Source organism: Chenopodium quinoa, unplaced genomic scaffold (genome assembly GCF_001683475.1).
Source record: "Chenopodium quinoa cultivar QQ74 unplaced genomic scaffold, ASM168347v1, whole genome shotgun sequence".
In the NCBI taxonomy this organism is placed as follows: Eukaryota; Viridiplantae; Streptophyta; class Magnoliopsida; order Caryophyllales; family Amaranthaceae; genus Chenopodium; species Chenopodium quinoa.
The window spans coordinates 560,010-587,722 of NW_018745003.1; the positions used below are offsets into that span (position 1 = coordinate 560,010).

The window sequence follows — 27,713 nt, forward strand, 5'->3', positions numbered from 1 at the left end:
ATTAGTAATTAGTGACATAAGCCTTAGGGGTAAACCAATAAAGGATATAGAAAAATATAATAATCTTATGATTCTCATCCCTTTATACTAATAATATTTAACTATGAGAATATGAGATGGTTATATGTTATTTATATGTTAATATGTATAATCGGTTGAAAGAGTCAATATTACCTTCTTCTTCATTAATGTGTTATTTGATTATACAAATCAAACTACTTTGTAATATATAACTTTATGCAAATATATAATGATAAACAAGTCTTAATTATCAGTCTTGTTGACTAATTAAGTATCGAATACCAAATTGAAAATTTCGATGTCACAATTACTCATCAAATCATGATTATGACATTATTAATTAACTAAATGATCAAATAAGAAGCAGATAATAATCTGATAGTAAAACAATAATACATTAATGCACTAAACTTTTATAATCTACTTCCTAATAAACTAGTAAGATCAGTATGGCTAAACTAAATACATAACATGATATGTATTTATAAAATTAATGAGAATTTGCATATAATATGATGCCTCAATATGAAGTGATGAAGTCTCGACTTGATATAAAACTTGTTAACTAGCAAAAAGTTAGAAAGTAGTATAAAATTTCAAACCAAAACTGTTTGATTGCCCAAATCCAAACGACTCGATAAAAAACCGGTTTTTTGAATCAAAACCAGACTCGAACTGTAATTTAGTAAAGCTGAAATAAAACCTATCCAAGTAATGTTAAATCGTAGAAGAACCGAACCCGTTAACGAACCGAACCAGTTATAAACCGAACTAAAATGAAACTGAACCAAAAAAGAACCGAATCGTTTCTAAACCGAAACTGTTTGAACCGGGATAAAAACCGTTTACACCGAACCGTTAACAAACCGCAACCTGTCTGCACCGAACCGTTTACTACCCGGACTGTTTACAACCCGAACCGTTTACTACCCGGACTGTTTACAACCCGGACCGTTTACAACCCGAACCGAATTTAAACCGGGATAAAAACCGTTTACACCGAACCGTTATCAAACCGCAACCCGTCTGCACCGAACCGTTTACTACCCGGACCGTTTACAACCCGGACCGTTTACAACCCGAACCGAATTTAAACCGGGTTAAAAACCGTTTACACCGAACCGTTAACAAACCGCAACCCGTTTGCACCGAACCGTTTACTAACCGAACCGTTTAGAACCCGAACCGAATTTAAACCGTTCAAGAATAAACCGAAACCGAACCGAACCGATAATTATTTAAACCGAACCGAAACCGACCCGTAAGACATTTGAACCGATTTCAAACCGACCCGATTTCAAACCGAACCGATTTCAAACCGAACCAAAACCGAACTGTCAAACCGTTTTGACAGTGCTACTTTATAGTAATAATAAAGCATAGCCATATGAAATAATGCTTTCAATGTACATTTTTATATATTAATTTTTAATACTTGTCAAAAAATATATATATATATATATATATATATTAATTTTTAATAATTTAAATAATTTTTATCCATACTTATTAATTTTACATATACTATTTCCGTTTTTTTTAGTTGACGTTTTTCTTTTATCACGCTTGTCAATTTACTATTTAAACAATTAATATTTCTAATTCTCAACATCGTAAAATTGTAAAAGTGGATATTAATAAAATATACATTGAGATGACCCAAACAAGTTTCCACTTAACTATGTCATATCTTAGATTTTTAGCTATAAATTACAAAAGCTAGTCAAAGTATATATAGTTTGTGAATAATATAAAAGTCAAATAGTATCAACTTATAAAATGGAGGAAGTATTTATTACTGAACTTGTGTGTTGGAAAAATTGATAAAAGTGTGTCAACAACAAAAATCAGAATGGGAGAAGTGTATTAGTCCGTACATGTAGGATTGAATTAAAGCGGACAAACAAATACGTAGTATAATTACTGAACAAAGTACCACCATAATTAGATTCAGCCCACAAATCCACAACCTTGTACTCCATGTTCCCAGCATAAAAGCGCATATTCTTACATGCATCCTTGTGCAGCTATTTTAGATGCAACAACATGAAAATCAACTTCTACTGCATAAAATGCAGTCCAAATGCAACCCATTAAACTCACCTATAACGTTCTTTCCGCGTTTCTGCTTTCCTTTTTAAAATTTTTTGTTTTCTTTTTTCAAATATTCTTTCTCCACTTTTCTTTCCTAAAATAATTTTGATCCAAATTTTCATCATAGTTCCGATCAAAATTTTATCGTAATTTTCTTCTCCTTTGTTCTTCATTTTCTCTATCCTCTGTTTTTTTAATTAAAATTAAAAAAAAAAATCAAAATTACCTCATGATCGCAACGAATATGATGACGATGGAGGATGCTACAATGGTGACGAATTGGAGAATGCTCGAAGTAGAAGGACAAAGAAGAATAATGATTGTAGAAAAGTGAGGTATTTACATGCTCATTTTTATAGAGATAATAAAGGAGAGCGAAAGTTTCAAAATAAGTAGAAAAGAGAGAGAGAGAGAGAGAGTTAAGATATGATGAAAAAAAAACATATGTTCATTTTTAAAGTACTATATGTTTATATATATGAGGCTGGTGCAGCTAGTTTAGCTACACCCTTGTGTAGCTAAGAATTTGCGCTGGTGTTGCAGCCATTCTAGGTGCATAAGGATGCATGTAAGACTAATGGCCTAAAAAAGCTCTATAATGCCTTTGGGCCTAGCCTAAAAATCATTTGGTGCCCAAAGAGATTAGGATCATTTGGTTAAGGTGGTGTTGATCTAATCCTACTCACATACTTTGTTAAGTTGTTATAAAAGCATATTTTGAAACTAAATGTTTTAGTAGGTTTTAGCATTTTACTATGTATTTACTTGGAACACTTTCTCTTAATAATTAGGAATATTTGCAATTCCATAAATACAACTACATACTATTTCATAAATTAAATTCTCAATCTATTCTCCATGTCACCAATTTAAGGAGATTTTAGAAACATGTATAGTCACAATGATGTATAGTATTTAGATCCACAACACTCAACCAAACAATTCTTAAAAACTACAGCAATCTGAAAAATTATACAATTCACACTAGCATTAGGATTACAAAGTATATTGTCCCTTGAACTTATTTCATACATCATTTTTCTTCAATTTATGATAGCCTTTCCAGTACTCCGAACAGCCCCGGATTTGGCCACAGAAGCTGGATTTATAGCTCTCCTAATCTTGAGTATGTTCCAAGCCGTCCCAGCGCAATGTCCAGCGGTTGCAAGGGCATCATCTGTGGCTTGCCCTGCATTTTCTCCATACCTAAGATGATAAAACAATAGCATTTCGTGAATTTAGTTAAACACAACAACAATCAAAGTAAGATTTTCTCGATTTAAACGTGTCTTTTAATTATTTTCTAAAGATAAGTAATTTACATCACAATAGCATTAATAATAAGGTGATAAAGTGATCATTAAAAACCTGTTGGAAACCATCCTAACCGCAGCCCCGGAGGTGGCTTGGAGAGCTTGCTGCTCAACAGCTTCCGCGGCACACATTATCTTATCTGTGCAATCAATTTGACAATTACATTAAATATTTACATTTTTACATTAATCTACAACTTACTCTATACTACCCTATCAAAGTTTTACTCAATACCAAACAATCAACACACCAACTAACACCTAATATAATAACTACTAGGTATATAATTGGAAACTAAATAACACATACATGAAATTGTGATATTAAAATAACATACCAACAGCATCAAGAGAAGCTAGGAGAACTTCTCCAGGCATCATAGAGAAAAATGCTCTGCCTTGTTTGGAATTAACCAAGGGCCCCATCACTGATCCAGTGGCTATCCCAACTCCATTTAACATAGTTTTGCTCATTTGTTGTGTTGCATATGACAAATTTCTTGCACTTATTTTGCAACCATCCAAACACGGTACAAAGTTAAGGATAAACATAGTATTGATGCTACTTCTTTTTAATTAGTCACTAGAAAATAAAATCTAACTATTATAGGACAGGATTTACCGCTTTATGCTTTGATTCATGGCATTGTTTTTTGCAGCAATATTGTTGTTGCTTTTAGTCTTTGCAAGTGTGGTTCTCCCATTGTTGTTCTCTTGGCTAAGAATCATATTCCCTTCACTTTGCACCTAGTAACATCGCATCGAGCTTTTCACGTACCATACATGCTTGATAATTCCGTAATTTAAATTTAAAAATAAAAAGTTATTGTTATGATAACATTTTGCGTTGTCCACTACTTTTTTAAAGTCGATCTGCCCAATCTAATATCATACCATATCATATCATATCACTAATATATAAAGCCGGTCTCGCAGCCAGACCACGAGACAACGACACTTAGCATTCCAGTTTTTCGCCAGGTGTCGAGCCATGTAAGAGATAAATAGGTATTATTGTGACACATATGATGCTAAGTAAGGCGATTTTTAGATAGATTTTTTAAGATAAAATTGTTGTATAGAGTTTTATTATCGATAGAATTCTAATATTTCATATATACAAAATTAATCATAACTTTTAATAAATATCAAATTCGTTTTAAAAAATTCTTTAAAATAAGATCCATTTATAATATATTTAATCGCAAACTTTTATACGTTGCTGGCCAAACCGTTTTACCAACTATTACAAGATCAGAGTTACTTCGTTAGTGCTATAAGGGTTACTTGGTCAGTGTTATAGTGGTTACTCAATCAGTGTTATAGATAGTGGGTTACTTAGTCAGTGTTAGAGGTTACTCAGTTAGTATTACAGGGGTTACTCGATCAGTTTTATAAGGGTTACTTTGTTCGGCCAGATGGTGTAGTTAGCCGCATACAAAATGCATTGTTATTTAATTTATTTTAAAAAATATTAGAGAATAAGTAAAATAAGTATTAATAACTATAATTTTAGTTTGGTAAAAATACTTTCAGTTCAGTGAAAATAATTAAAGTTCAATACAGATAATTTCAAGTCAATAATAACATAGATATCTATTTACAAACAAAACTATACAAAGTACACTCCATATGATATCGTATGTCTAATTATCCTACATTATCAGAACGAATTATTTGACCGTATTTAACATTTAAGTAAAAATGTTATCTTTGACCGTATTTAACATTTAAGTAAAAATGTTATCTTAAAATTTTATCAACCATCTGGGCATCGCTCGGGCACAAAACTAGTCACTAATAAATAAAGCCGGTCTCGTAGCCAAGGCACGAGATAGCGACACTTGGCATTTCAGTTTTTCGCCAAGTGTCGCGCCACGTAGGCGATAAATAGGTATTATTGTGACACATATAATGTTAAGTAAGCGATTCTTGGATAGATTTTTTAAGATAAAATTAAAAATATTGTATAGAATTTTATTATCACCATACTTATAATATGTCATATATACAAAATTAATCACGATTTTTAATAAAAATCGTATAACTCGGTTTTATTTTCATCATAAAATTTGTTTCAAAATTTCTTTAAAATAAGATCCATTTATAGTATATTTAATTTATTTACAAAAAAAAAAAAAAAAAAAAAAAAATTAGTAAAAAAAATAAGTTTTAATTAGTAAAAAAAATTGGTTTGGTAAAAATACTTTCAGTTCAGTAAAAGTAATTTAAGTTTAATAACAATAACTTCAAATCAATAATAACATAGATATCTATTTACAAACAGAACTACAAAAAATACACTATGAGAAACAAAGTTAATAATTCATTTTATAATAAAAAATTCAAGTAATAAGCAAGTGAATATCACAAAGTTTATTAGATAAATATATATTTAGTAAAATATTTTATTTAAAAATATATAAACAAACTGTGCATCGCACGGGCATTATGTACTATCATATATACAACTCCTACCATTGTCCCCCTTGCTTCCTCCCCCTCTTTTTAATTTACAATTATTCTTTATTTTTTATTTTTATTTTTTTTCTTTTCTTTTCTTAAATGAGGACTTAATACAATTCGAGTTTCCTATTTGGGCCTAAAGTCCCACGAAATCAATGTAACATTTTTATCGGCATTATATCCATGATTAAAAAAAAAAAATTAACAAGGGGGCAATTTAATTATGTCGAAGAAGGGTGTACAACAACTCTCTATTTTTAAAAAAAAAAAAAATTATTTCCATGAACTATTCAATAAATATGAACTTGTTTTACTTATTACCTTATAAAATTCCTAAAGGAGCTTAGGTTTAATATTTTTCTCCCCATAAATGAAATTGGTGATAAAGTACGGAGTATTACGTATATTTTAATAGGCTAGTACACCAACATTTTTAATTGCTTCCCTAGTTACCATACATAACCCAAATGAAACTCAAATCTTCATTTAAAATGGTTTAGATCAAACACAATATAATTGAATTAGTATAATCTAGACGTGACCTAAACACTATGATCTGAACTAAAGAAATATTTAAACCATATACTATCATACCTGGTTGGTGTAAGCATTGCTACACATAAAAATGCCCTTAACAATTTGGCCAGTTCCTCCAGCAATTGCCCTAGCCAAGACTCCATTATAAGCTTCAACCTTAGGAGCAAACTCCTTCCAATCAAGATCATTATTATTTCTCCCTTTCGCCGTAGATGAGCAAGAAAAACAAGAATGTTCTCTAAGGAAAGTATCCAAGGACCCTAACAATTTTTTGTCACATCGGTCCGAGAAACTCACCCCATAATTCAAAGGATCACCCCCTTTCATGGGCAACGTAAAAAGATAGTGAAAAGCATCAAGCTTAACCACGGGTTCATCTTTCGTGAGTGGCCATTGTAGGTTATCCGCGACCTTGATGATGGTTGCTAGGGGTATATTTTGGTCAGAAAGGACGTATATAGAGAAATCTCCTCGTCCTAGCTCTATGGTTTGTCCTTCTTCCATCAAGTTGACTACACATCCTGGAATACGGAGCAAAAGCTCGTGCTTGATTGTGTTGGTTTCGACTTTTATTTGGTTAGATGAGCGCGATTCTGATGAAAAAGGACTAAAAGACTTCATAGCTAGTTTTGTTAGGGTTTTTGATATGTAGGAAGAACTAAGGTAGGAGTACTAGCTAAGGTACATGCATATATGTAATATGTATATGTAGTAAAGGCCAAATTAATTAAGGGAGAAATATAGGGTATGAAAGAAAAATGTGTGTGAATAAGATTAGAAGATCATAAGTATATATTCTGTTAGATCAAGTAGAGCATAGCTTTACTAAAAGAGAGGATAAGGGAATTTGATTACAAATAGTGGTAAGTACTTTAATTTTCAAAAGCTAGCTATAATAAGGAATATATTTTGCTAGGAGCCTAGGAACACCTTTATTTTGTGATACTTAATTGCTAGTTTGGAATAGTTTGGCTTTCATGTCTAGGCTACATGAAACCTACTTATCACTCATATTTTTGTTTCATACTTTTGTGATGGGGAATTGATTCATTCCCAGGGGATGGTCTACAGTACATGACGTGTATTGATATGTAATGTAAAAGTCATGTATTGCTATGTATTGTAAGCATATATATGTGTAAAAAATTTATAAATAAATAAATAAAAATAAAATGATTTTTTTCACCCTAATTCTCCGCTCTCCTCCCCATCTCTTTCTCTCTCTGTCTCTCATTCTTTTTTTCTCCATAAATTTTTTTTATCAAGTTTGACGCTTGAAGCAAATTGTAATTTGAAGGAACAATCCTTCGACAACCTTAGCTTGAAGGTTCAATTTAGGTAATTTATATGTTTTCCTCGGTATTTATATCTCCCATCGTTGATCAGAAAGACAAAAACTCTAATTTTTGTTTCCAATTATGAATCAATCAATTACCTGCTTTGATATTATTTGTTCTTAATGCATTATAATAGAAACAAAGCTTCACCAAAAAAAAAAAAAAAAAAAAAAAGGTTCATTAAGTTATTTTTGAATTAATGAAAATTTGAGATTAAACAATTAAAGTTGTTGATCCAAACAATATAGACATTGATGTTAAGAGACTTAGATAATTGAAATTGTATTCTGTTATCATTGTGAGAAGTTGTCATCAATTAATCTTATAGATTCTAATTATTGCGACTTACAAATCATAAACATTTTTTTTTTTTTTAATTTCTTGGCCTGAATAGTTTCGTAATACTATTGGGGTGATTTGACATCTCCTTTTTTAGGAAAATAATTATACAAGTATATGATTATCAAAGGTAAAATTCATACTCCGTATCAAAAGCTTTAATTTGGAATCTAATTGTACCTTGCCTGAACTACATTATCTTATTTCTACATCATTCTTGACAAAGTATCCCCAATATGGTTTGTACCTTAGTAAGCGTAAGGGTCTGTCTGAGTACATGTGAGGAGATTCAGTGTAGATCGATGTGTATATATTGAACTGTTCATGTAAAAGTTGAATGATTTGTTTTTATTATGAATGATTTATTTGACTGTAAGAGCCTATTAGCTCAAATGGAGAGCAATGTGCCTTGCACATAGATGTAAGTTCAATCCCTACATAGGCTAGAATTATAACATTGTGTGTTTATTGGATGCGCCAATAAATTTAGGATATACGAGTATTACGCATTCCTTCTAATTATGATGTGACTTATTTGAATTATATCTTATTTAACATAGTTGCCTCTAAAGTAAAAGGCCATTTGTAAAAATACTAAATTGTGTCAAGAGTGTTAATAAATAAATGACTTTAGCGGAACTTAACCGATGTAAAATAAATCAAACATATGTTATTTGATTTTTCTCCATTCTAGATAATCTAAAGGGAAAAAAAATAAAAAATTAAAGAAAATTGAGAAGGAAAAAATCAATATAATGTGGGCATCAAAAAATAAATGAGAGTGTTAATATTAAATAATATGTCTTAATTACATTAATAAAAAAGTGAAAAAAAAAGTTACAGTTACATGCATAAGGAGTGAAAAAAAGTTCAACAAGTCAGTCTATGACGAAAGTGATAATTTTCATCAACTTTTTATTATTTTAGTAATTTTAATTGTCAACATTATGCATTGGAAATCATGCTAAACGTAAATAGAAAAGTATTTACACAATTGAGGAAATGCTCAATTAAATCATTTACCTTTTCCTTTTTATTCTTATTTTGTAAGTTACATGACATAGAATTAATAAAATTGAGTTTACAATCAAGAAAGAGTAATTATAACTTTGGTGGCTCTAGTAAATTGAGAAGGATTCAAAATAAATAAGTATCATCAATAACTTAATACTAAAGACACGTGTCACATTCTGGTGCTGTTTTTTCCCTCCAAAACTCCTCTTCCCTTTTTAACCTTTTTTTTTTGTTAATATCTGATTCTATAATAATATCTTTCCATATCTTTTATATTGTTTTTATGACAAATATATATTCTTTTTACTTGGTGTTCATAATTTTTTCTATACACATTTACCTAAATAATTATTCCAACTATTTTTTAATTATCTTTTAAAGGAAGTATTATTAAATTTTGCCAAAAAAGTAATAATACATTGATTCATATTATAAATGTTAAGGAAATTACTTTAAAACATCACTTAATATTTTTTTTTCAAATACCTCTAGCTAATATTTTATTTCAATTTCAATATAACTATATATTCAAATTAATTGCAATTTTGTTTTTGAAATTTTACTACTACGTATATATTATCACAAATTAAGGATTTATAGAGTATAGTATAACTATAAAATAAATGTTGTGTTTGACAATTAAATCATATGCCTAAGTCTAGGAAAAGGTAAAATATCAATCAATTTTTTTGTAAATTACGTAATCAAAAAAATCAATATCTTAGTAAAACCCAAAAAAAAATATTATCTTTTGTCGAGACACTTGATTGAGATGATAAATTTATTACATTCAACATTCATAAATAATCTGCAAAGACACGCCAGACGTAGTGACAATTGACATCTCCATTTGTGTGTGTGTGTGTGTGTGTGTGTATATATATATAATCTACAATTAACTTTTAAGACAATAAAGAAAAATAATTAAACTACAATTATTGGATAGCTTCAAACACATTTTTTATAACAACAAAGAATAATGATATCGTATATGTAGAGCATCAATCCATAAACAGAAATTGTAATAACATAGATTAGTGTTGCCCAATTATTGATTGTTCTTGCCTTTAACGATCAAAATACTATTTATTTCCATTGAAATGATTATTTAGATATAAAAGGTGATATATAAAAGGTGATGTGTGTGTGTGTGTTGTGCACTTTTGCTAATAGTTTTAGTGGAGATTTTAGTCTGTTATTTGATTAATTTTTTATGTTTATTAAAAAGACATTTTTAAATAAGTATTTACTAATATGGCCACTAGACTTGATCAAACCAAACCCCGCCTAACAAAATTCTCGGGTTTGGGCAGCGCAAAAAATCCATTTTTGTTTAATTTTTTTACTTTGCCTATTAATATAAATTATGACATTATAATTTCTATATATTTGATGTGTATGTTTAATCAAATTTTATTTGTTGGATATAATTAATTTTCTTAAAAAAATTAGACTTACCATGCATGGCACGGGCCTTAAGCTAGTTTTTATATATAAAGTAGTTCTACGAGTAATCTAAATAGGTTGTATGATGTAAAATAAATCAAACAAGTAATTGATATTTCTTTTTCAAGGTAGTCTAGAGGGATAATAATGGATATAATAAATTGCGAAGGATTCAAAATTGATAAGTATTTTTATATATAAAGTTGTCCTACGAAAAATCTAAATAGGGTGTATGATGTGAAATAAATAAAAAAATCTAATATATATATATATATATATATATATATATATATATATATATAAGGTAGCCATTTTTGGAAAGCATTTGAAGCGCCATGTAAGCAAAGGTATTATTTTAACCAATAAAAAATTAGATTTCTATTTTATTTTAGAATTAAAAAATTCACTCGCCACCTAGATAAAAGTGACAAATTAGATTTGATATATCTCCAATTTTAATGCCACAAAGATTAAAATCCACGAATTAAATTATTTTCATGGGAAAAAAAAAAGTAAAAATCCAATGATAGATATAGATAAACTACCTGTTCTCCAAAAAGATATTATTAATTAAACCACTATATAAACTATAGGTTCTCTAAAAAGATATTATTAATTAAACCACTATACTATCTAAAAACTATTGTAGTTACTGGCCACGAATTACATTATTTTCATGGAAAATAAATAAAGTAAAAATCTAATGATATAAATAAACTACAAGTTCTCCAAAAAGATATTATTAATTAAACCACTATATTATCTAAAAACTATCTTCACGAGGTTACTAGCATAGTATTGAAATATCTTTGGTTGAAATATTATATGATAATAAACACCCATTACATATAAATATTATATGACGCAAAACACAAATAATATCTTACTCGCTATTCGTAACTATACTTTTTACCCATTAGCATTTTATTATGTGTATGAATGTTGGTATTTGATGGTTGTATATTGAAATAATATTCATTATTAGGATTTGATAATCGCAACTATGATTTTTTTTATTGATAATTATTTTTAATTTATATTAATAATAACCCAATAAGATAAATTAAAAATACTTATAATCATATCACAAAACATACCTACCATTATAAGACAAATTTTGATGGTGTTTACGATAAGAAATAAAAAAAATTCATTGATTATAATTAAATTATTTGTGATACCTACCATTATAAATTGACGCATCATACGACACCAACAAAATTTCGTATCAATACAAAACCAAATCAAATAAATTTTGTGTTAGTAATTTTGTGTCAGTTTTAGATCATCAATGGCTGGGTAATTGTTAGCTTATTTTTTAAATTTATATTTGTAATTATTACTTACATTGTGTTTATTTTGGGATACTTAAAAAATTTTATGTTTATGTCTTGTTTTTACATGCAGATCTAATTTAATCAGAGAATTAAATTCGAGCAAAAACGATTGGAAAATCAAAGTACGAGTTTCTCGCCTGTTTGACGTACTAAACTTTCGCAAACAAGATAGCTTAATAAGTTTGGATATGGTCCTATTGGACGAGGAGGTATTTCTTATAAAATATTTACCTCTATTAATTTTTTTTTTTGAAACCTCTTTAGTTTTTATTGTAATTAGTTAACTTAATTTCTTATTTTTAATTACAGGGTGATTACATTCATGCCTTAATTAAATCCAACTTTGTTCAACCCTTTCGTCCGAAATTGATTGAAGGAAAAGTTTACACCATTAGATACTTTTCAATCGTTCCAAATAAGAATTAATATCGCGTTGTCAGTGACAACAAAATAATGATTCAATTTTTTTCAAAATACTGTTGTCCGAGAGATTAGGGATGATGAAAAAATTCCAATGCATAGATTTGATTTTATACAATTACATTCTTTAGATCAATTTCACAACAGTTATTCACTTCCTGGTAAATACATTGGTTTATCTTATCTAAATGTATAGATTTTTTTATATCAATTTTATTTTTGATTTGGTTAAGGTTTATTATAGTGAAAAATGAAACAGTTGAACAGAGCAGATAAGACGAAAAAGGGTAGGTGGAGTATTTATTTATTTATTCCTTAAAAGAAAGGAGTATTTATTTTTAAACCCAAATTTTTAATTTTATTTAAAAAAACACATACTATTAAAGTACATGATCTTTAATTTTTTTAACATAAAATTAAGAAAATAAAATAATAAAAAAAGATGTGCAAAAAAAAATAAATATATATCCAATGTATATCATAAAGATGTGTAAAGAAGATATGATTTATTGTATTTCCTTATAAATAGACATTAATTTAATTCATAATACATGCACCACCAATTAACCACACAATACGTAGAAATAATAATAATTGTTTTCTTTTCATAGTTGAAAATCCAACCTACAGGTGAAATTTACAATACCATCATGATGAGAGATGCAATGGTAAACGAAGATACTACCAGGGCTGAAGACGGGAAAAGAATAATCTTGCCACCAACATTCATCGGAGACCCAAGATACATGTACCACAACTACAGAAAAAGAATAGACACTACATACTACATAATTGGGGCTGAAAAGGGGAATAGAATAATTCTGTAAGCATCATTCACGGGAGGCCCAAGATACATGTACCACGGGGCTGAAAAGGGGAATAGAATAATTTTATCAACATCATTTACGGGAGGCCCAAGATACATGTACCACAACTATAGACAAAAAATATACTCTAAATAGAGGTGAAAGAGAGAATCTGTTTGAACCTAGCAAATTACTTTTTAATTATATTATTAATAAAAAGCATATTTTAATTAATTGTAACAATTTTTTCTTTCTTTGAAAACAATTGCAATAGCTTATCCATTACAGTAATAATTAATGTCTTCGTATTAATGACTTTATCTGTTCTTATTTAATAATAAAAATAAATAAATAAATTACCAAAGTCGTGCATCCGTACTTTATTTATATTTATATATATAGGGTCGGGATCCATGTGAGAACCACCTTTATGTGAGAACCTTCATCTATATGAGAACCAATACCAGCCATTAGATTATATAAAATTCAACGGCCGAGATTAAAATACAAAGCTGAATAATAAAACCACTGCACACTTAACTGCTTCAACTTTCTCAATTATTCTCTCTGCACAACGAAGCTCCGTAATTATCAGTGGCGACTGATTAATCAATTTGAAGGCTTGACAATTTTGACTTCATCTTCTTCTTTACAAGTACGAATAACTTCGATTAAAGAATTTGAAGGCTCGATAATTATCAAGGTTTGTTCAACTTTTTAATTTTGATTTTACTGCTCTGAAAATTTTGAATTGCATCAATTATTAAGGTTTCATCAATTATTGAAATTTTTTGAATTTCATGAATACAACAAAAAACTTGATAGTGATTCTAATGATCTCAGATTAAACTTATCATCAAAAATTAAGAAATAATATTCGATTTTAGTAATTGAGAATTTTTTATTGTTCAGATAATTTTCGATTCTATTGCATTGAATTGCATGTTATTTTTGAATTTTTGTTAAGATTTTCATATTCATGTCTTGAAATTTCCAATTTAATACTCTTACAATGTTCTTATTATGTTCTTATTTCCAAATGATGTTATTATGCTCCTATGTTATTATGTTCTTATTTGCAATCAAATTTAAAATGAGCAAATAAATTGAAAATGAGCAAACCTAAATATGTGTAATAATATAGAAAAAATATAATGAGCAAACATAATTAAAATGAGAAAATACAAAAAAAAAAAAAAAACAAAGCAAAAATAAAAATGAGCAAATCAGCAAAATAAGTTGTGTTCCATGTTCATGTTTAGTCTTGAATTTACTTTTGATTTATTATCAAATTCCAAAGTTGTGTTGTTGTGGTATTATCGTATTCAGTTTGGGATTTCAAGATAGTTTTCCGGCCGTTGATTTCGATAATTGGGTATAGAGCTGTACTGGGATTGTCTGATTATGTGATCAACAATGTTGCCTTTGTCTTTGCTGCACTATCTTTATGCAGGTATCTCTTCCTTGATTAATTCATCTTTATTAGCTAAACATAGATAAATGATGGCATTATTAGCTTACTATTACTATAATGATGCAAAGTATGGCGTAAATCGTAGTTTGAATTCATCTTCTTCAAGGGCATTTTGGCTTATGAGTACACTCCAATACAATATAATGGTATAATATCATCTGGTCATTTTCAAGGTTCGCGTTTGTAAGACACTTAATTATAAGTGTTATTTGTCTTTGTACACCTTGATTGACTTGTAACTCTTCATTGACACAAAATGCATCTCTGCGTGCATCTATCTTGTTTAGCTTCAATCCAGCTTCGATATTTTACTCATCGATGTACAACTTTTTTCCTTTGCTTAATTTTGTAATTTATTGAACAATTTTACATATTTTGTGAGTTTTGAGTATGACTTTATTTCTTGATATGTAGCTATTCAGAAAGCTTGTATGCTCTACTATCAATTGGCGGTATGTATCTTTATTTTTTGTAATGTTCCCGTTCTATTGTTTGCTCTCTCTGGCTGTGCAAGGTCGAACGGAGTGCTTAATGGTGGATATAATGGTTTTAAGGCCCTACACCAGTCTTATTATGCCATGTATGTGAAGAAGCGTGCTAATGTAAGTACTGTTAATTTGCATCATGTCTAATGTCTCATTGTTGCAGGATTCGAGAGTTTAAGATGTTATGCCCTAATAACCTTTTATTTTCATGGAATTCAGTTGGGTCTACAAGTTCTTTTAGCAGGAGCATTGCGGTGTATATGCATCTTCATTCCCTTCCTTGCATTTCAAGCTTATGGCTATTATAATGTCTGTCATGGACGCAATCCAGATGAAATGAGGCCTTGGTGCAAAGCAAAGATTCCTTTGTTATATGGTTTTATCCAGAGTCATTATTGGTATGCAATCTCTCTTTGCCAACAATTTTCACTGATAGTGCAGTCAACCTATGCTTTGTTGTTCCATTATGTTGGATCTTGGATGATTTTTTAATTGTATTCCACATTGTTTATTATTATGGGGTCATCATCAGTATGTATGTGTGATCCACTGAACAACTATAATGATGCCATGACATATGGAGCTATATTACAGACTTTCTTTGGCGAGTTACCCATGTTATGTTTTGCCTAAGGATTCACCTCAAGCTTCAAAATTTCCGAAAAGTGCTCATATTTATAAAAATGTGATCCGAGAGGACTGGAAGTATGGGACTAATTCATGGATTGACTGCCTTTGACAGTTATAGTCATTACATGGTAGAAGTTTAATAAGGTCATAGGCATGTAGTTTATCTTTCCCACCTTAATTGTCTTGAATCGTTCCTTGTTTCAGGGGTGTTGGCCTTTTGCAGTATTTCCAATATAAGCAGCTGCCAAATTTTCTGCTTGCATTTCCTGTGCTATCTTTGGCATTTTGATTAATTATTTCTTACTTGAAAGCTGATCCAAAGAACTTCTTTTCACTTGGTTTTGGAGCTACATTAAAAAAAAAAAAAAAATTATTTGCACATTTTTGCTCATTTGATAAATGCTCATTTGACAAATGATCAAAAATTTGCTCATAAAAAATGTGTTGTGTTACATGTGTATATGTAGGGGCTTGCAAGAGAGTCTGAGTTTAGGTCAGTAAGGGTCAAGTGTGTTCATGTGCTGTGTGTGTATCGTGTAGATGTTGCGGCTATTGGGCTATTTTGGTATGCGTGTGAGGCTGCAAGAAGTTTGCTCTAATGTGGCTGCACTTTGGGCAGCGAGTGCAAATGCTATAGGAGGACTGTAGAGTGTTAAATGAGTGTGTTAAGTGCAAATAGGTGGTTGGTTGTTGCGCCTGTTTGATGAGTTGCCTAGTTTGTAAAGTTGTGTGTTGCATACATAAAACAATTGACATAACAATAAGATATGATTTAGTAATTTATAATAACCAAAAAGAAAAGAACAAGTAAAAAGTAAAAGTGAATGAGCTAAAGATTAGAACATAGGAATTGAAGAAAGTTTAGAACATGAGAATAAAAAATTAGAACATTGGGTTAAGTGTTTCGTCCAAGATCTTGGGAGAGCTTGTGGTGCCATGAGGTGTTGGGGTGTCGACTTTGGTTTGAATTTCAGGCTTATTGCCTTGCCTCCTCTCCTAACTTTAGGAAAGCTCAAAGTATAAGAATAAAATTTATAACATAAAGAAAGCTCACAGTATAAGAATAAAATTTAGAACATAGAAAATGATTTAAAACATATGATAAAACCTATTAGCTCAATTGGTAGAGCACTATGCAAATGCATAGGGGATGTAGGTTCAATTCCTACATAGGTTATCTTTATAAGAAAAATTAATTAAAAAAAATCAAAAATCAAATTCGTACTAAATTATATGAGCAAAAAAATGGTTTGAAATGATTTATAACTATAAACACTTTGTTACAATTAAACTCTCATACAAACTTGTGTCTCCACATTATATAAATGAACATACGTGGGATTTGAACCCACATCTTTTGTGCATTTGCACAATGCTCTACCCTTGAGCTAGTAGGCTAATGTATTTAAAACATTCAAACACACTCACAAATAAGCAAATAATTGTTTGCTCATTTTTGCTCATTTGATAAATGAGCAAAAAAGTATTTGCTCATTTGATAAATGAGCAAACAATTATTTGCACATTTTTGCTCATTTGTAAAATGAGCAAATAATTTGTTGCTCATTTGTCAAATGAGCAAACATTTCTTTAATCATTTATTAAATGAGAAAACATTAATTTTCTCATTTGTCAAATGAGCAAATAATTAGTTATATGGAAAATGAGCAAATATTTCTTTGATCATTTGGGAAATAAGCAAATAGTTAGAAGCCCACCTGATGAGCAGCAACTACATATGAACCCATAGACTTAGAAAAATATATAAGTAGACCGTAGAAGCCCACCTGACACGAAATAGGATAGCTTACATAAACTGCAGTAAACATTTTACATTGACCATGAGAATCAAGATTAACAAAATCAGCCCCACCTTTCCTGCCAAAATTTTGGATTCTCCTAGTTTAAGCAAGTGTTGCTAATACAGAGAATGAATGCAACAAACTTTATGAGATCTAAATGAACTTTTGACCTGAAAAAATCAAGGATCACAACAGAAAGGTAAAAGTACAAACACCCACAACAGCTCCCCTGTTGAAACTACCTATCTGGTTGTGCCTAACCTCGCTCAAGTTGTTGACCGACTAATTTTACAAGATCTATTGTAGTCCATATACTTCAGATCACACACAAGCAAAAAGGAATAACCGAACAAAAGTCTTCAGCAAGAACTTCAAATTATTACTTGATAATTGCACAACACATCTAAATCACACTAGCTCACCATGTATTACAGCAATATATGACTACAAGTTCACCAAGAATACCAAAATCTACACCAGTTGCAAAGGAAGATTTACAGGGGAGACAAGCAAGTGAGAGACATCATAGTTGGTTAACTAAAATAGACTACAGGGTCCAAATCAAATAGTTATTGCCATAAGATTATCTTTATTCACCGAAACAAAGTACACAAAGTCATATAACATAAACATACCCCATGTCAATGTGCTAATAATAGGTTTCACAAATAAAAACACGGGCATTTTCAAGAAACTCATCCCTTAGTGGAATATTAGTATAATTGCCTTCTTCAACTCGTTTTCCAGGCCACGGATCATTTAGTATGACCTGAAAATCAAAAAGAGCAGAAAGTAAGAAGTGCCAACATTACATAAATAAGAGCAATGAGCAGTCCCAAAACAAGTTAAGTCAAATAATGCTTGTATATCAAAATTTGAAACAATGTTTATAACTACTACATCAAGCTATGGTGAACATGGACGTGAACACGAAAACTCAAGTTCAGACTAGTACTCCATTATTGTGCTCATGAAGAAATCTAAGATCACAGCAAAAATTATAACACAAGGGCCAAAAGCATTAACAAACATGCAAAATTCATTACATACCATCTTCTGAAACTTATGCTTAGACGTGCAAAAATAGGAAGAGAGAGGGAGGGAGGAGAATTGAGAAAAAGAAATTGAAAAAATCCCCAAAGGAATGTGCAGCATAAGAGCAAAAATTTAAGTCCAAGAGTAAGAAGAAAATTACTTCTTCGAATTCCCTCTAACTTCTGTTGTGCCTCCTAAAAGTAATAGTTAACATAAAAGTCCCCCCCCCCCCAATTTAAACAAAATCCCAGATCTTAATTGTTTTCAAATCACAAAAGAATACAACTACTCTCAACAACCCCCAATTTGAACTATATACACACTTCAAAAGTTCAGATCATCTACACAACAAACTTAAGCAACAAAATTATAGCCTCAATAAATTTCTTGCAATAATACTTAGATTTAGAGCTCTGAAATATTCACATTCAGATCCAACACCAGAAAACAAAAACACAAAAACAAAAATGAAAGAAATCTGAAAAAAATAATTCAGTGAGGCATTTCGTCGAATACCTTGTCAGCAGTCACAATTCTCAGCTTCTTTGCGTACAACATCAAGAACATAATCAATCAATCACCCATATCACAAAAAGATTCAAACAACCAAATTCAATAAATTCACAATCAAATTAATAAAATTGAAAAACAAAGATAAAAAGAGAAACCTCCATAATTCTTCAACAGTAGAGAAAGTATAAATGGGTCGAATAGATCTACCCCAAGTAGCTTGTTTCGATTTAGCAGTAAGATTATCCAACAAAAAAGTCCAAGCATTCTCAAGAGGATGAGTTGTTGCGATTGATTTGCTGGGTTTTTCGGCGTTTGAGTTGTCGTTGATAATCTCGCCTTCCTCCAAATCATCATCGTCTTTTCTCTGGTCTTCAATCTCAGTTGCCGCCATTGATTTCTCAAGCTCTTGTACTGCCATAGTTTTGCTTCTCTCTCTAATCGTTGGATGAACTTGAACGAGGAGAGAGAAAATTGTGCGTGAAAGAGAAGGAGGAGAGAGGAAAAACGCATTTGACCGGGATTAATTATGATCGTTGGATGTAATTGATCCAACGGTTATAATGAGTCCTCACATATAAAAGGGTTATAAGGGATGTGGTCTCATATGATCCCATTTCTGTATATATATATATACATATATATATACATATATATATATATATAAATATATATATATATATACATATACATATATATATATACATATACATATATATATATATACATATACATATATATATATGTATATGTATATATATATATATATATATATATATATATATATATATATATATATATATATATATATATATACACATACACACACACACACATATATATAAAGTAGACATTTTTGAATAGCATTTGGAGCACCACATAAGTAAGGATATTATTTCGACCAATTAAAAATTAGATTTCTATTTTATTTTAGAATTAAATAAATCATTTGCCACCTAAGCAAAATTAACGAATGAAATTTGAGAGTTTAAATTCATTAATCTCATAATTATATTAGATATAAATTCTATATAATATATTTGTTTTCTCTTTTAAGTTTTTTACATTACCTATTTATCATGGTTTCGTATAAAAGAAATTTTTTTATTGCTATAGTTATATAATTATTTCATTCATAGATCATATATCTAATTTATTTTATAATATAAAAATAACACAACTTAAACAAAATATTTTATATGGAAGCTACAATATGTTATATACTATACAACTTAATATGGAACTACAGTACAATATGTTATAAATCCTACAATAGTATAACTTATGTATGCCTTATGTCTTTTATTTGATATGTTGGCATGATTTACAAAAAATAAATAAAAAATAAAAGTTGGTTAGAAAAAATATAATAAAAATAGTTAATAACTTTTGTATGATAAGATTTTTGAAAAGATATAATATACTACTCCAACTCATAATATTTATATAAATGATAAATATAGATAGCTTTTCTATGATAAGAGAAAAACAAAAAAACCTCGTACGTTTATCATAGAATCATTGTACTTGCAGTTGACATATCATACAAAATCACATCAAAAAATTTCGCATCAGTTTTAGGTCATCAATGGTTGGGTATTGTTAGTTTAATTTTTAATACATATTTAAGTTTATGCTTGCAATTGATTTTCTAATTATTATACTTTTTTTAACAGATCAGATTAATTAGAGAAGGTATTTTTGTAAGTTCATTTACAATATAATTTATAAGGTTTGGATTCGATTTTCTTAATTTAGCTTATATTGTTATTATTTTTTTTAATTTTTTTTTAATTATAGGGTGATTACATTCATGCAATCATGCACAATTAAAACAGATCCAGACATTACTATCAAACCTATTGGACATCAATGGTATTGGAGTGCGCCTCTTCACGAAGGTGTTTTAAGAGAAAAATGCATTAAAGTGGAATATAGTTCGCAAAGCATATGGCTTATTATTGGAAATCTCCCACTCCCATCGCCGAGAGACTTTTCTAACTATAGCATGTCGAAGAAATAATTGAGGTGGTTAGACCTATACCCTGAAATGCTCTTAACATAGAGGGAAAACTCTGTTCAATTAGATACATTTAATTAAAATAACGTGCATCCCATGGGCCGGGTTTCATAATAATATTAGGATTTATATGTACTGTTACAATTTTTAGATTAATTCCGTAATATTGTTTTCACTTCTGGTATATTTGCCTTTTACTTTTTAATATAAAAATATAAATTTATTTTACATAAACGTGTTTAGATTTATTATTTATCAATTTTATTCCTATTTTTATGTGTATTTTTGTAATGTTTTTATTCTATTTAGTGGACAATGAGCTTAACTAAATCTTTGGAATATTGTTACTGATAGAAAAAAACCCTAAGCATTTGTCATTGTTATGTCAACCATTGTAACACTTAAAAACGGAGGAAGTTTTTTTTTTTTTTTTTTTTTACTATTTTATGCTAATTATATGTTTAAAAACGGACAAATTATTCAAAATAATTTATTCATGTCGTTCTAACCCTTTTGTAATCTTGGAGTTCCAAAAATTGATAGTTTAAATAAATTTTTAAAAAAATATTATCTTTTTTATTAGATATTTTATCATAATAAAAAGAGATTTGCAATTTCTTTTATAATAAAAAAATTCATTTGTCACATAAGCAAAATAAACGAATACATCTATACTAAAACCTCCTTATTCCCCGCCCCCCCCCCCCCCCTTCCCAAAAAAAAAAATAATAAAAAAAAACTCCTTATCTTTTCATTTTTCTAAAATAGGAGACATAAAAATCAAAATGAAATAAATATATATATATATATATATATATATATATATATATATATATATATATATATATATATATATAAAGAATATTCTACACACTCCATCTTCCTTGTTATTATCATGATTTAATTTGATCTTTAATTTATATTGATTGTCCATTTAGATAGCCTTTATATTTCTTGAAAGATAATTAGAAGTATGACCCGCATCGTTCTTATATGTATATATGGAGTACATTTTTTAATTTCGAATGTGTGTATAATATTAATTTTATTTCATGATTATATCTTCTTTTAATTATGATGATTAAGATTCTTATACAGAGTATAAAATCTTGAAAATAAAATTACCGAGTTTTATTATATTGTTATGTATGATTTTATTAATTTTAACATACCAATTGTGTCCTTTTTTTTTCTATTCTAATAATTTTATCCAAAAAATAGCGAAAAATAATGGTAAAGATCAATATGTTATAAGAACCGTGCATCGCACAGGCTTACATTTAGTTTAGTATAAAAATATGAGAAGGGAAAAAAAACTATATAGTGAACACAAAGATCTGATCCTTAAACCACTAATTATAGAAATGCAAAAATTAAATAATATACTTAATTAACTTTAATAGTGGTACATTGCGCTAAGTTACTTTAGTGGTACATAACAATACGTGTCATTTACGGTAGAATTTTCGCATTCCCAGGCCATAAGACACAAATTGTTGCGCCAACGAAGTCATCGGATCTGATCTCTCACATCGTTTTGTTGATTAATATGTCATTACTCGTCTCTTGAATTGGTACATCGATGTTTTTTTTTTTTTTTTTTTTTTTTTTTTTTTTTTTTTTTTTTTATTGAATTGGTACATCGATGTTTAGTTAGTAGATACTTATAAGTTGATCGTGTAGTGAGAAGTGTGGTTTATTAGCGATTTTCATCTTCAATTCCATTCCGAAAATGATTAGTATGCATGTTTTCTTTTTGACTAGTGTTGAATTAAGCCACACCATTGCATTGGACATACCACATACTTGATCAATATTATAAGTCAAATGACATCCTATTTAATTACTTAGCCCTGTTCACTTTATCTTAAAAAAAAAAATATTTAGCAAAAATAATTTCAGTTCAGTAAAAATAATATAAGTTCAGTTAAACAATTTCAATTCATTAAGAATCAATAATTTTAAAGAAGAAATATTATAGAATCAGTAAAAATAGTTCAAGTAAAATTAAGGAAAATTTGCCAATTGCAACCATTTAAAGTTTGTATTTTGTAAATTGCAGCCATTTAAAAAAAATTGCAAATTGCAGCCAAAAAGTTCTTATAAATTGTAAATTGCAACCCAATTCAACTTTTTTATCGGTTTGCGTGTTAAAAATAATCGTTTAACGTTTTAAGAGCCATTTTAGTTCTTAAGGTCCGAATTGAGCTCGATATTAGCAAAAGAATAACGTAAGTGTCTCGTTTTACGTAACAAAAATGTATCGATTTGTGGGCAACTATGTTTTGCTGTAACCATAACCGAACATTTTTCGACATGCAAACCGATGAAAAAATTGAATTAGGTTGCAATTTACAATTTATAACAAATTTTGGGCTGTAATTTGCAATTTTTTTTAGGGTAATTTGAATTTTAGTACCTCAAAATTGGGGGTAATTGAATTTTAGTACCCATCTAATTTTTTTTTTTAAAATTAGTACCTCCAAACTGACAAAAGTATAGGTTTCAGTACCTCCGTTACTATTCCGTCTGATTTGCCGTTTGTGGGCCCCATGTCAACGGCTAGTTTGTTACTTCCCTTTTTTTAAACCACGATTTTCTTCGTTTTTTGCCCATTTTTGCTGCTGTTTATAGTGAAGAATCAAAATTTGTGGGATAGAAATTCAATTAGACTTAGGGTTCTTGTTAATTGCTTAATTGCGAAGCTGTTGGGAGGATTGTTCACGCATTTGCTGAAGATTTGGTTGGCTGAAAAAAAAAGGTCAGTTTGTTCATAATTTTGTATACGAATTGTTATATTTGAAGTTGATTTGAGTAGAATTGTGTTGTATTTGTGGTTCATATGATATTGACATTGTAGTTTGTACTGCCAATTGTGTGTTTATTTGAATAATGTTGATGTAATTTGTATTTTGATGCTGTAGAAAAGTTAGGGTTCTTTAATTTGGTTAAATTGGGGATTTTTGGTGTTATTGAAATTAATGTTGCATGTGTGTCATATTTCTAAAATTGGGGTTTTTTTGTTGCATATGTGTATTTTTATTTGCAGAATGGCTGAGGATAGAGTGGTTTTTGTTTCGGGGTTTTCTGATGTCCTGCGGGAGAGTTACAATTCCGAGACTGGGACCGGACGCCTGTACCTGCAAAACAACGGAGACTCCTGGTGGTGGGAGCTCCGCCTCCAACGGTCAAGTTAGTACTTGATTAAGGAGTAATTAATGCGGAAATTAAAGTGATTGGGTCTCTCTAGGTGAGAGTGTTTAATGTGAGTTTTTAGCGTAATCAGCATGTAATTCCTGTCCTCCCCCCTTAATGAGGATTAAGGAAGGTATTTATAACCTTGGGAAACGTGCCAATCCTAGGTTTAGGTTAACCTAGGGCTGATTGGGCTTCCCTCGGAAGTTGGGCCTGGGTGGTCGGTTTCTCCATTAGGCATGGAGTATGCCACGTGTCATGACATAATAGGTCCAAGGTGGACGAATAAGCGCGTGCCACGTGGCAAGCCCTGACAGATCCAACTGGGGGACACTTGGCAGGACCTGATTGGCCCACGTGGCGCATTCCGATTGGTGGGAGCGAAATCCCCTAATCATTTGCCCCTCACAGGTGGCACGTGACTGGTCACGTGTTACCTGTGACAGGTGCCGCACTGTAACAGGCGACGGTCTGCTACAGGTGTCACTCGGCGAAAGGCCGAGAGATTCTCCCACCCAAATTTTGAATTCTGGAAGTGACCCTTCGCCTTCTCACTTCGCCTATATATAAGGGAGTGTTGACTTCAGTCATTTTCACACTTGAGAACTTTGTGAGAGAACATTCGGACCCCTGAACTTGCTCTGACATTTTGGACCCTTTCTGCCTACCGCCTGCTCTGACAAGCCGACTGCACAAGATTTTCAGAACTCCATCAACGTCACTCGTTCAGGTAACCGTCGGTTCTCTTACTCTTAATTGTCTTTATTTTATTCTTTTTTGAAATGGCACCACGGAAGCACACGACACGACCTAGGTTAGTGATCAGTCGGTCACCGGGGACGGCTGAATCTAGGACTAGGAGTGCCGCCTGCCCTTTTCCGGACCCATCTTTGCCCTTTATACAAAGTCCGACTGTATCTGTGTCTATGCAGAGCATGATGGCCAGAACAAAAAAGACTGCCAGGATCTCAAATTCAGACGGCTCCTCCCGCAGGGTGCCGATTAGTGAAACATCTGACCAGGCGCCAGATGTGGAAGTGAAACAAAGCGGCTTGAAAGCCGGCTGTTCTGAGGGAGGAATCAAAGTGACCCCTTCCCATTTCTCAGTTGACAATTCTTCATTCTCTCCTGCTCCTTTTAAAGGAGAGGAGGCGGGCCCCTCCGGGAGAGGGGAGGAGTCGTCCTCTTCGGACTCGTCAGAGGACGATTCCGAATCTAACTCTTCTGGCCATGCTTCTCTGGACACAGAAGAGAAAAACAGTCGCCTGCAAGAGGCGAGGCTTTCTCACGCAGTTGAGAAGGGGGACAATTGGGCGGAGCCATCCGCCTCTTACCGAGAGCAAAATACCCCCTACTACTGCACGGTACCTCGGGGCCGGATCACAGCCATGCAAGAGAAAGTGGAGAGCTTTATCGCAAACCACACAATGGGCCCCGGCTTTTTAGTGTTCGTGCCGGATCCAGAAGACACAGTCGTCTGGCCGGCTGGTACCAGTTATGATAGCGCCTGCTTTGGCTGCTACGAGGCGGCCATCAAGGCTGGGCTGCGCTTCCCATTACATCCGGCTGTTCAGCGGATCTTGGATGGGTATGAGTTGGGGTTATGGCAGTTAGCCCCGAACTCCTGGGTCAACGTACTCGGCTATGTGGCCGGGTGCGAACTGCACGGGGTGGAGCCGAGCTTCGAGGCTTTCGCCCACATGAACTACCTCAGCCGGACCCCTAAGGCAGGCGGTACTGGCTGGTATTAATTGACGAGCCACAGGGGCTACCTCATGACGAGAGGTAAAGCAAACAAATGGAAGGACTGGCGGTGCACCTTCTTCATCATTGAGAGTTCAGACACAGAGCTGAACAAGCGCCTCAACAGGTGGAACAGGAATCCGCCCCTTCTTGCAGGCGGCCGCAGCATGCCGCCTGTTCCCCCCAAAGCTAAGAAAGAGATCCTGGATAAAGGACTCTTTAAAGTAGAGTCGAGGGTCGACTCTACTTCAGGGGTACGAGAGCAAGTACCCTTGCACTGCGTCCCGAGCTTCAAATGGCTCTACGACGAGTACTTTTTGGCCGCCTGTGGCCTCAGCAGTCGGTGCTCAAGAGGTAGTCGGCCTGTCGAATACTCTGCTGTTCCGTGCATTTTTGTTATAACTTATTAACTTTGCCGTTTGTTTTTGCAGCGGACGCTATGAGCAAAATTACCGCCTCCAAGACTGCGGCGGCCATGTTGCGGGCCTCCATCATGCAACAAGCTTCAACCGACTCCCCCAACAAGGGGGCACCCTTGGTGGGCTTCGAACCTTTCACCCTCTTTTTGGAGTTGTGTTTATGCATATACTGACTTTTTTCTTCTTTTTTAGACGGGCGCTCCAAGAGCTTCTTCTTCCCAACAGCCGGACCCCAAGGCCCGGAGGACGACTGTTGCGAGCTCTCCTGGTTCTGCCAGGAAACATGCGGCGGCTGAGAAACAGCCGGCCACTTCTTCTAAAACTCCAGCTGGGCCGCCTAGAAGTATGAAGTTGTCCTAGTAAATTTTAGACTTGCTCCCTTTTTTACTAGGTCTAATCCGTTTGTTTATGCTTGATGCAGCCGGCCCTCAGGAGCCTGACTTGGTAGAGGTGGCCAAGTCTATGATCAAGGCCGTCCCTCCAACTGAAAGGGAGGCGGTCAGGGGTGTCGGCACCCTTGACCTAGACGGGATTGCAGGGGTCCTTGCTGAGGTATACTTAGCATATTTTTGAGTATTTTAATTCCAGGACGCCTGTTTTCTTTTTTGTTTGGAAACTGACGCCTGTTCCCCTTTTTACTTAGGCCCTGCTCCGAGTGAACGGCCTTCGCAAGCCGCTTGACCGGAAGAAAAAAGAGGTAAAGGCTGCAAAAGCTATGGCCGCCTCTGACTGTGATAAATGTTTCAAATTGCCCAAAATGAAGTTCTGACCATTGATATTCTTTATTATCGGGCGCAGGCTACCGCCGCTTTTCGGGCTCAGTTAGAGGCGGCCCAGAAGAGGAATGGCGAGCTGGAGGCGACCATCAACAACCTCAAGGCCGAGCCGAGACCTCTTCGCCACAAGATGTCTTCATACGAAGCCTTGGAGAAATCCTTGGCCAACGTAAAGGAACGCCTGGTGACCCAGGAGAAGAGTCTTACTCAGGAGCTCTCGGAAAAGGCCGAGCAAGAAAAGAAAGAGCTGGTCCGGGAGATGATGGAAGACTCTGCTCAAATCCAGCGCATGACTTGGGGCCGCCTCTTCCCCAATGCCGACTTTGCCTCATGGGAAAAAACGTACCGCCAGTGTTCTAACACATATAATCAAGAGATCCTGGCGGCTGCTGAGGAAGAGGCGTTGGAGGAAGCGTTGGAGGAGGAGGAGCCGGTAGTGGCGCTTGTGCCGCTTGGGGGTAATGCATCAAAGAAGGATGCAGCTGAAGCCGAGT

The 27,713-nt window shown here is 32.3% G+C and overlaps 2 protein-coding genes and 1 pseudogene across 3 annotated transcripts; 1 reads left to right on the forward strand and 2 right to left on the reverse strand.

Annotated features, from left to right (window-relative positions):
• Positions 1-2,976: 2,976 nt before the first annotated feature.
• On the reverse strand, positions 2,977-7,200 carry LOC110707708 (senescence/dehydration-associated protein At4g35985, chloroplastic-like). Its single transcript, XM_021885745.1, has 5 exons — positions 6,489-7,200; positions 4,051-4,175; positions 3,767-3,933; positions 3,484-3,568; positions 2,977-3,321 (listed from the first exon to the last, which is right to left on the reverse strand). Exons 1-5 carry the CDS (start codon positions 7,050-7,052, stop codon positions 3,159-3,161), a joined length of 1,104 nt encoding a protein of 367 aa, XP_021741437.1. The 5' UTR covers positions 7,053-7,200; the 3' UTR covers positions 2,977-3,158.
• Positions 7,201-14,410: 7,210 nt separating this feature from the next.
• Positions 14,411-16,846, forward strand: LOC110708104 (annotated as a pseudogene).
• A 1,230-nt stretch (positions 16,847-18,076) lies between these two features.
• On the reverse strand, positions 18,077-19,586 carry LOC110707709 (eukaryotic translation initiation factor 4E-1-like). 2 transcript variants are annotated; one of them, XR_002508583.1, is made up of 3 exons: positions 19,225-19,586; positions 19,073-19,099; positions 18,077-18,290 (listed from the first exon to the last, which is right to left on the reverse strand). XR_002508583.1 is itself a non-coding variant. In XM_021885746.1 (2 exons), exons 1-2 carry the CDS (start codon positions 19,485-19,487, stop codon positions 18,281-18,283), a joined length of 273 nt encoding a protein of 90 aa, XP_021741438.1. In that variant the 5' UTR covers positions 19,488-19,580; the 3' UTR covers positions 18,077-18,280. The 2 variants fall into 2 exon arrangements, 1 of the variants encoding a protein (XP_021741438.1); XM_021885746.1 differs by lacking the exon at positions 19,073-19,099 and having other exon boundaries at positions 19,225-19,580.
• Between the last annotated feature and the right edge of the window lie 8,127 nt (positions 19,587-27,713).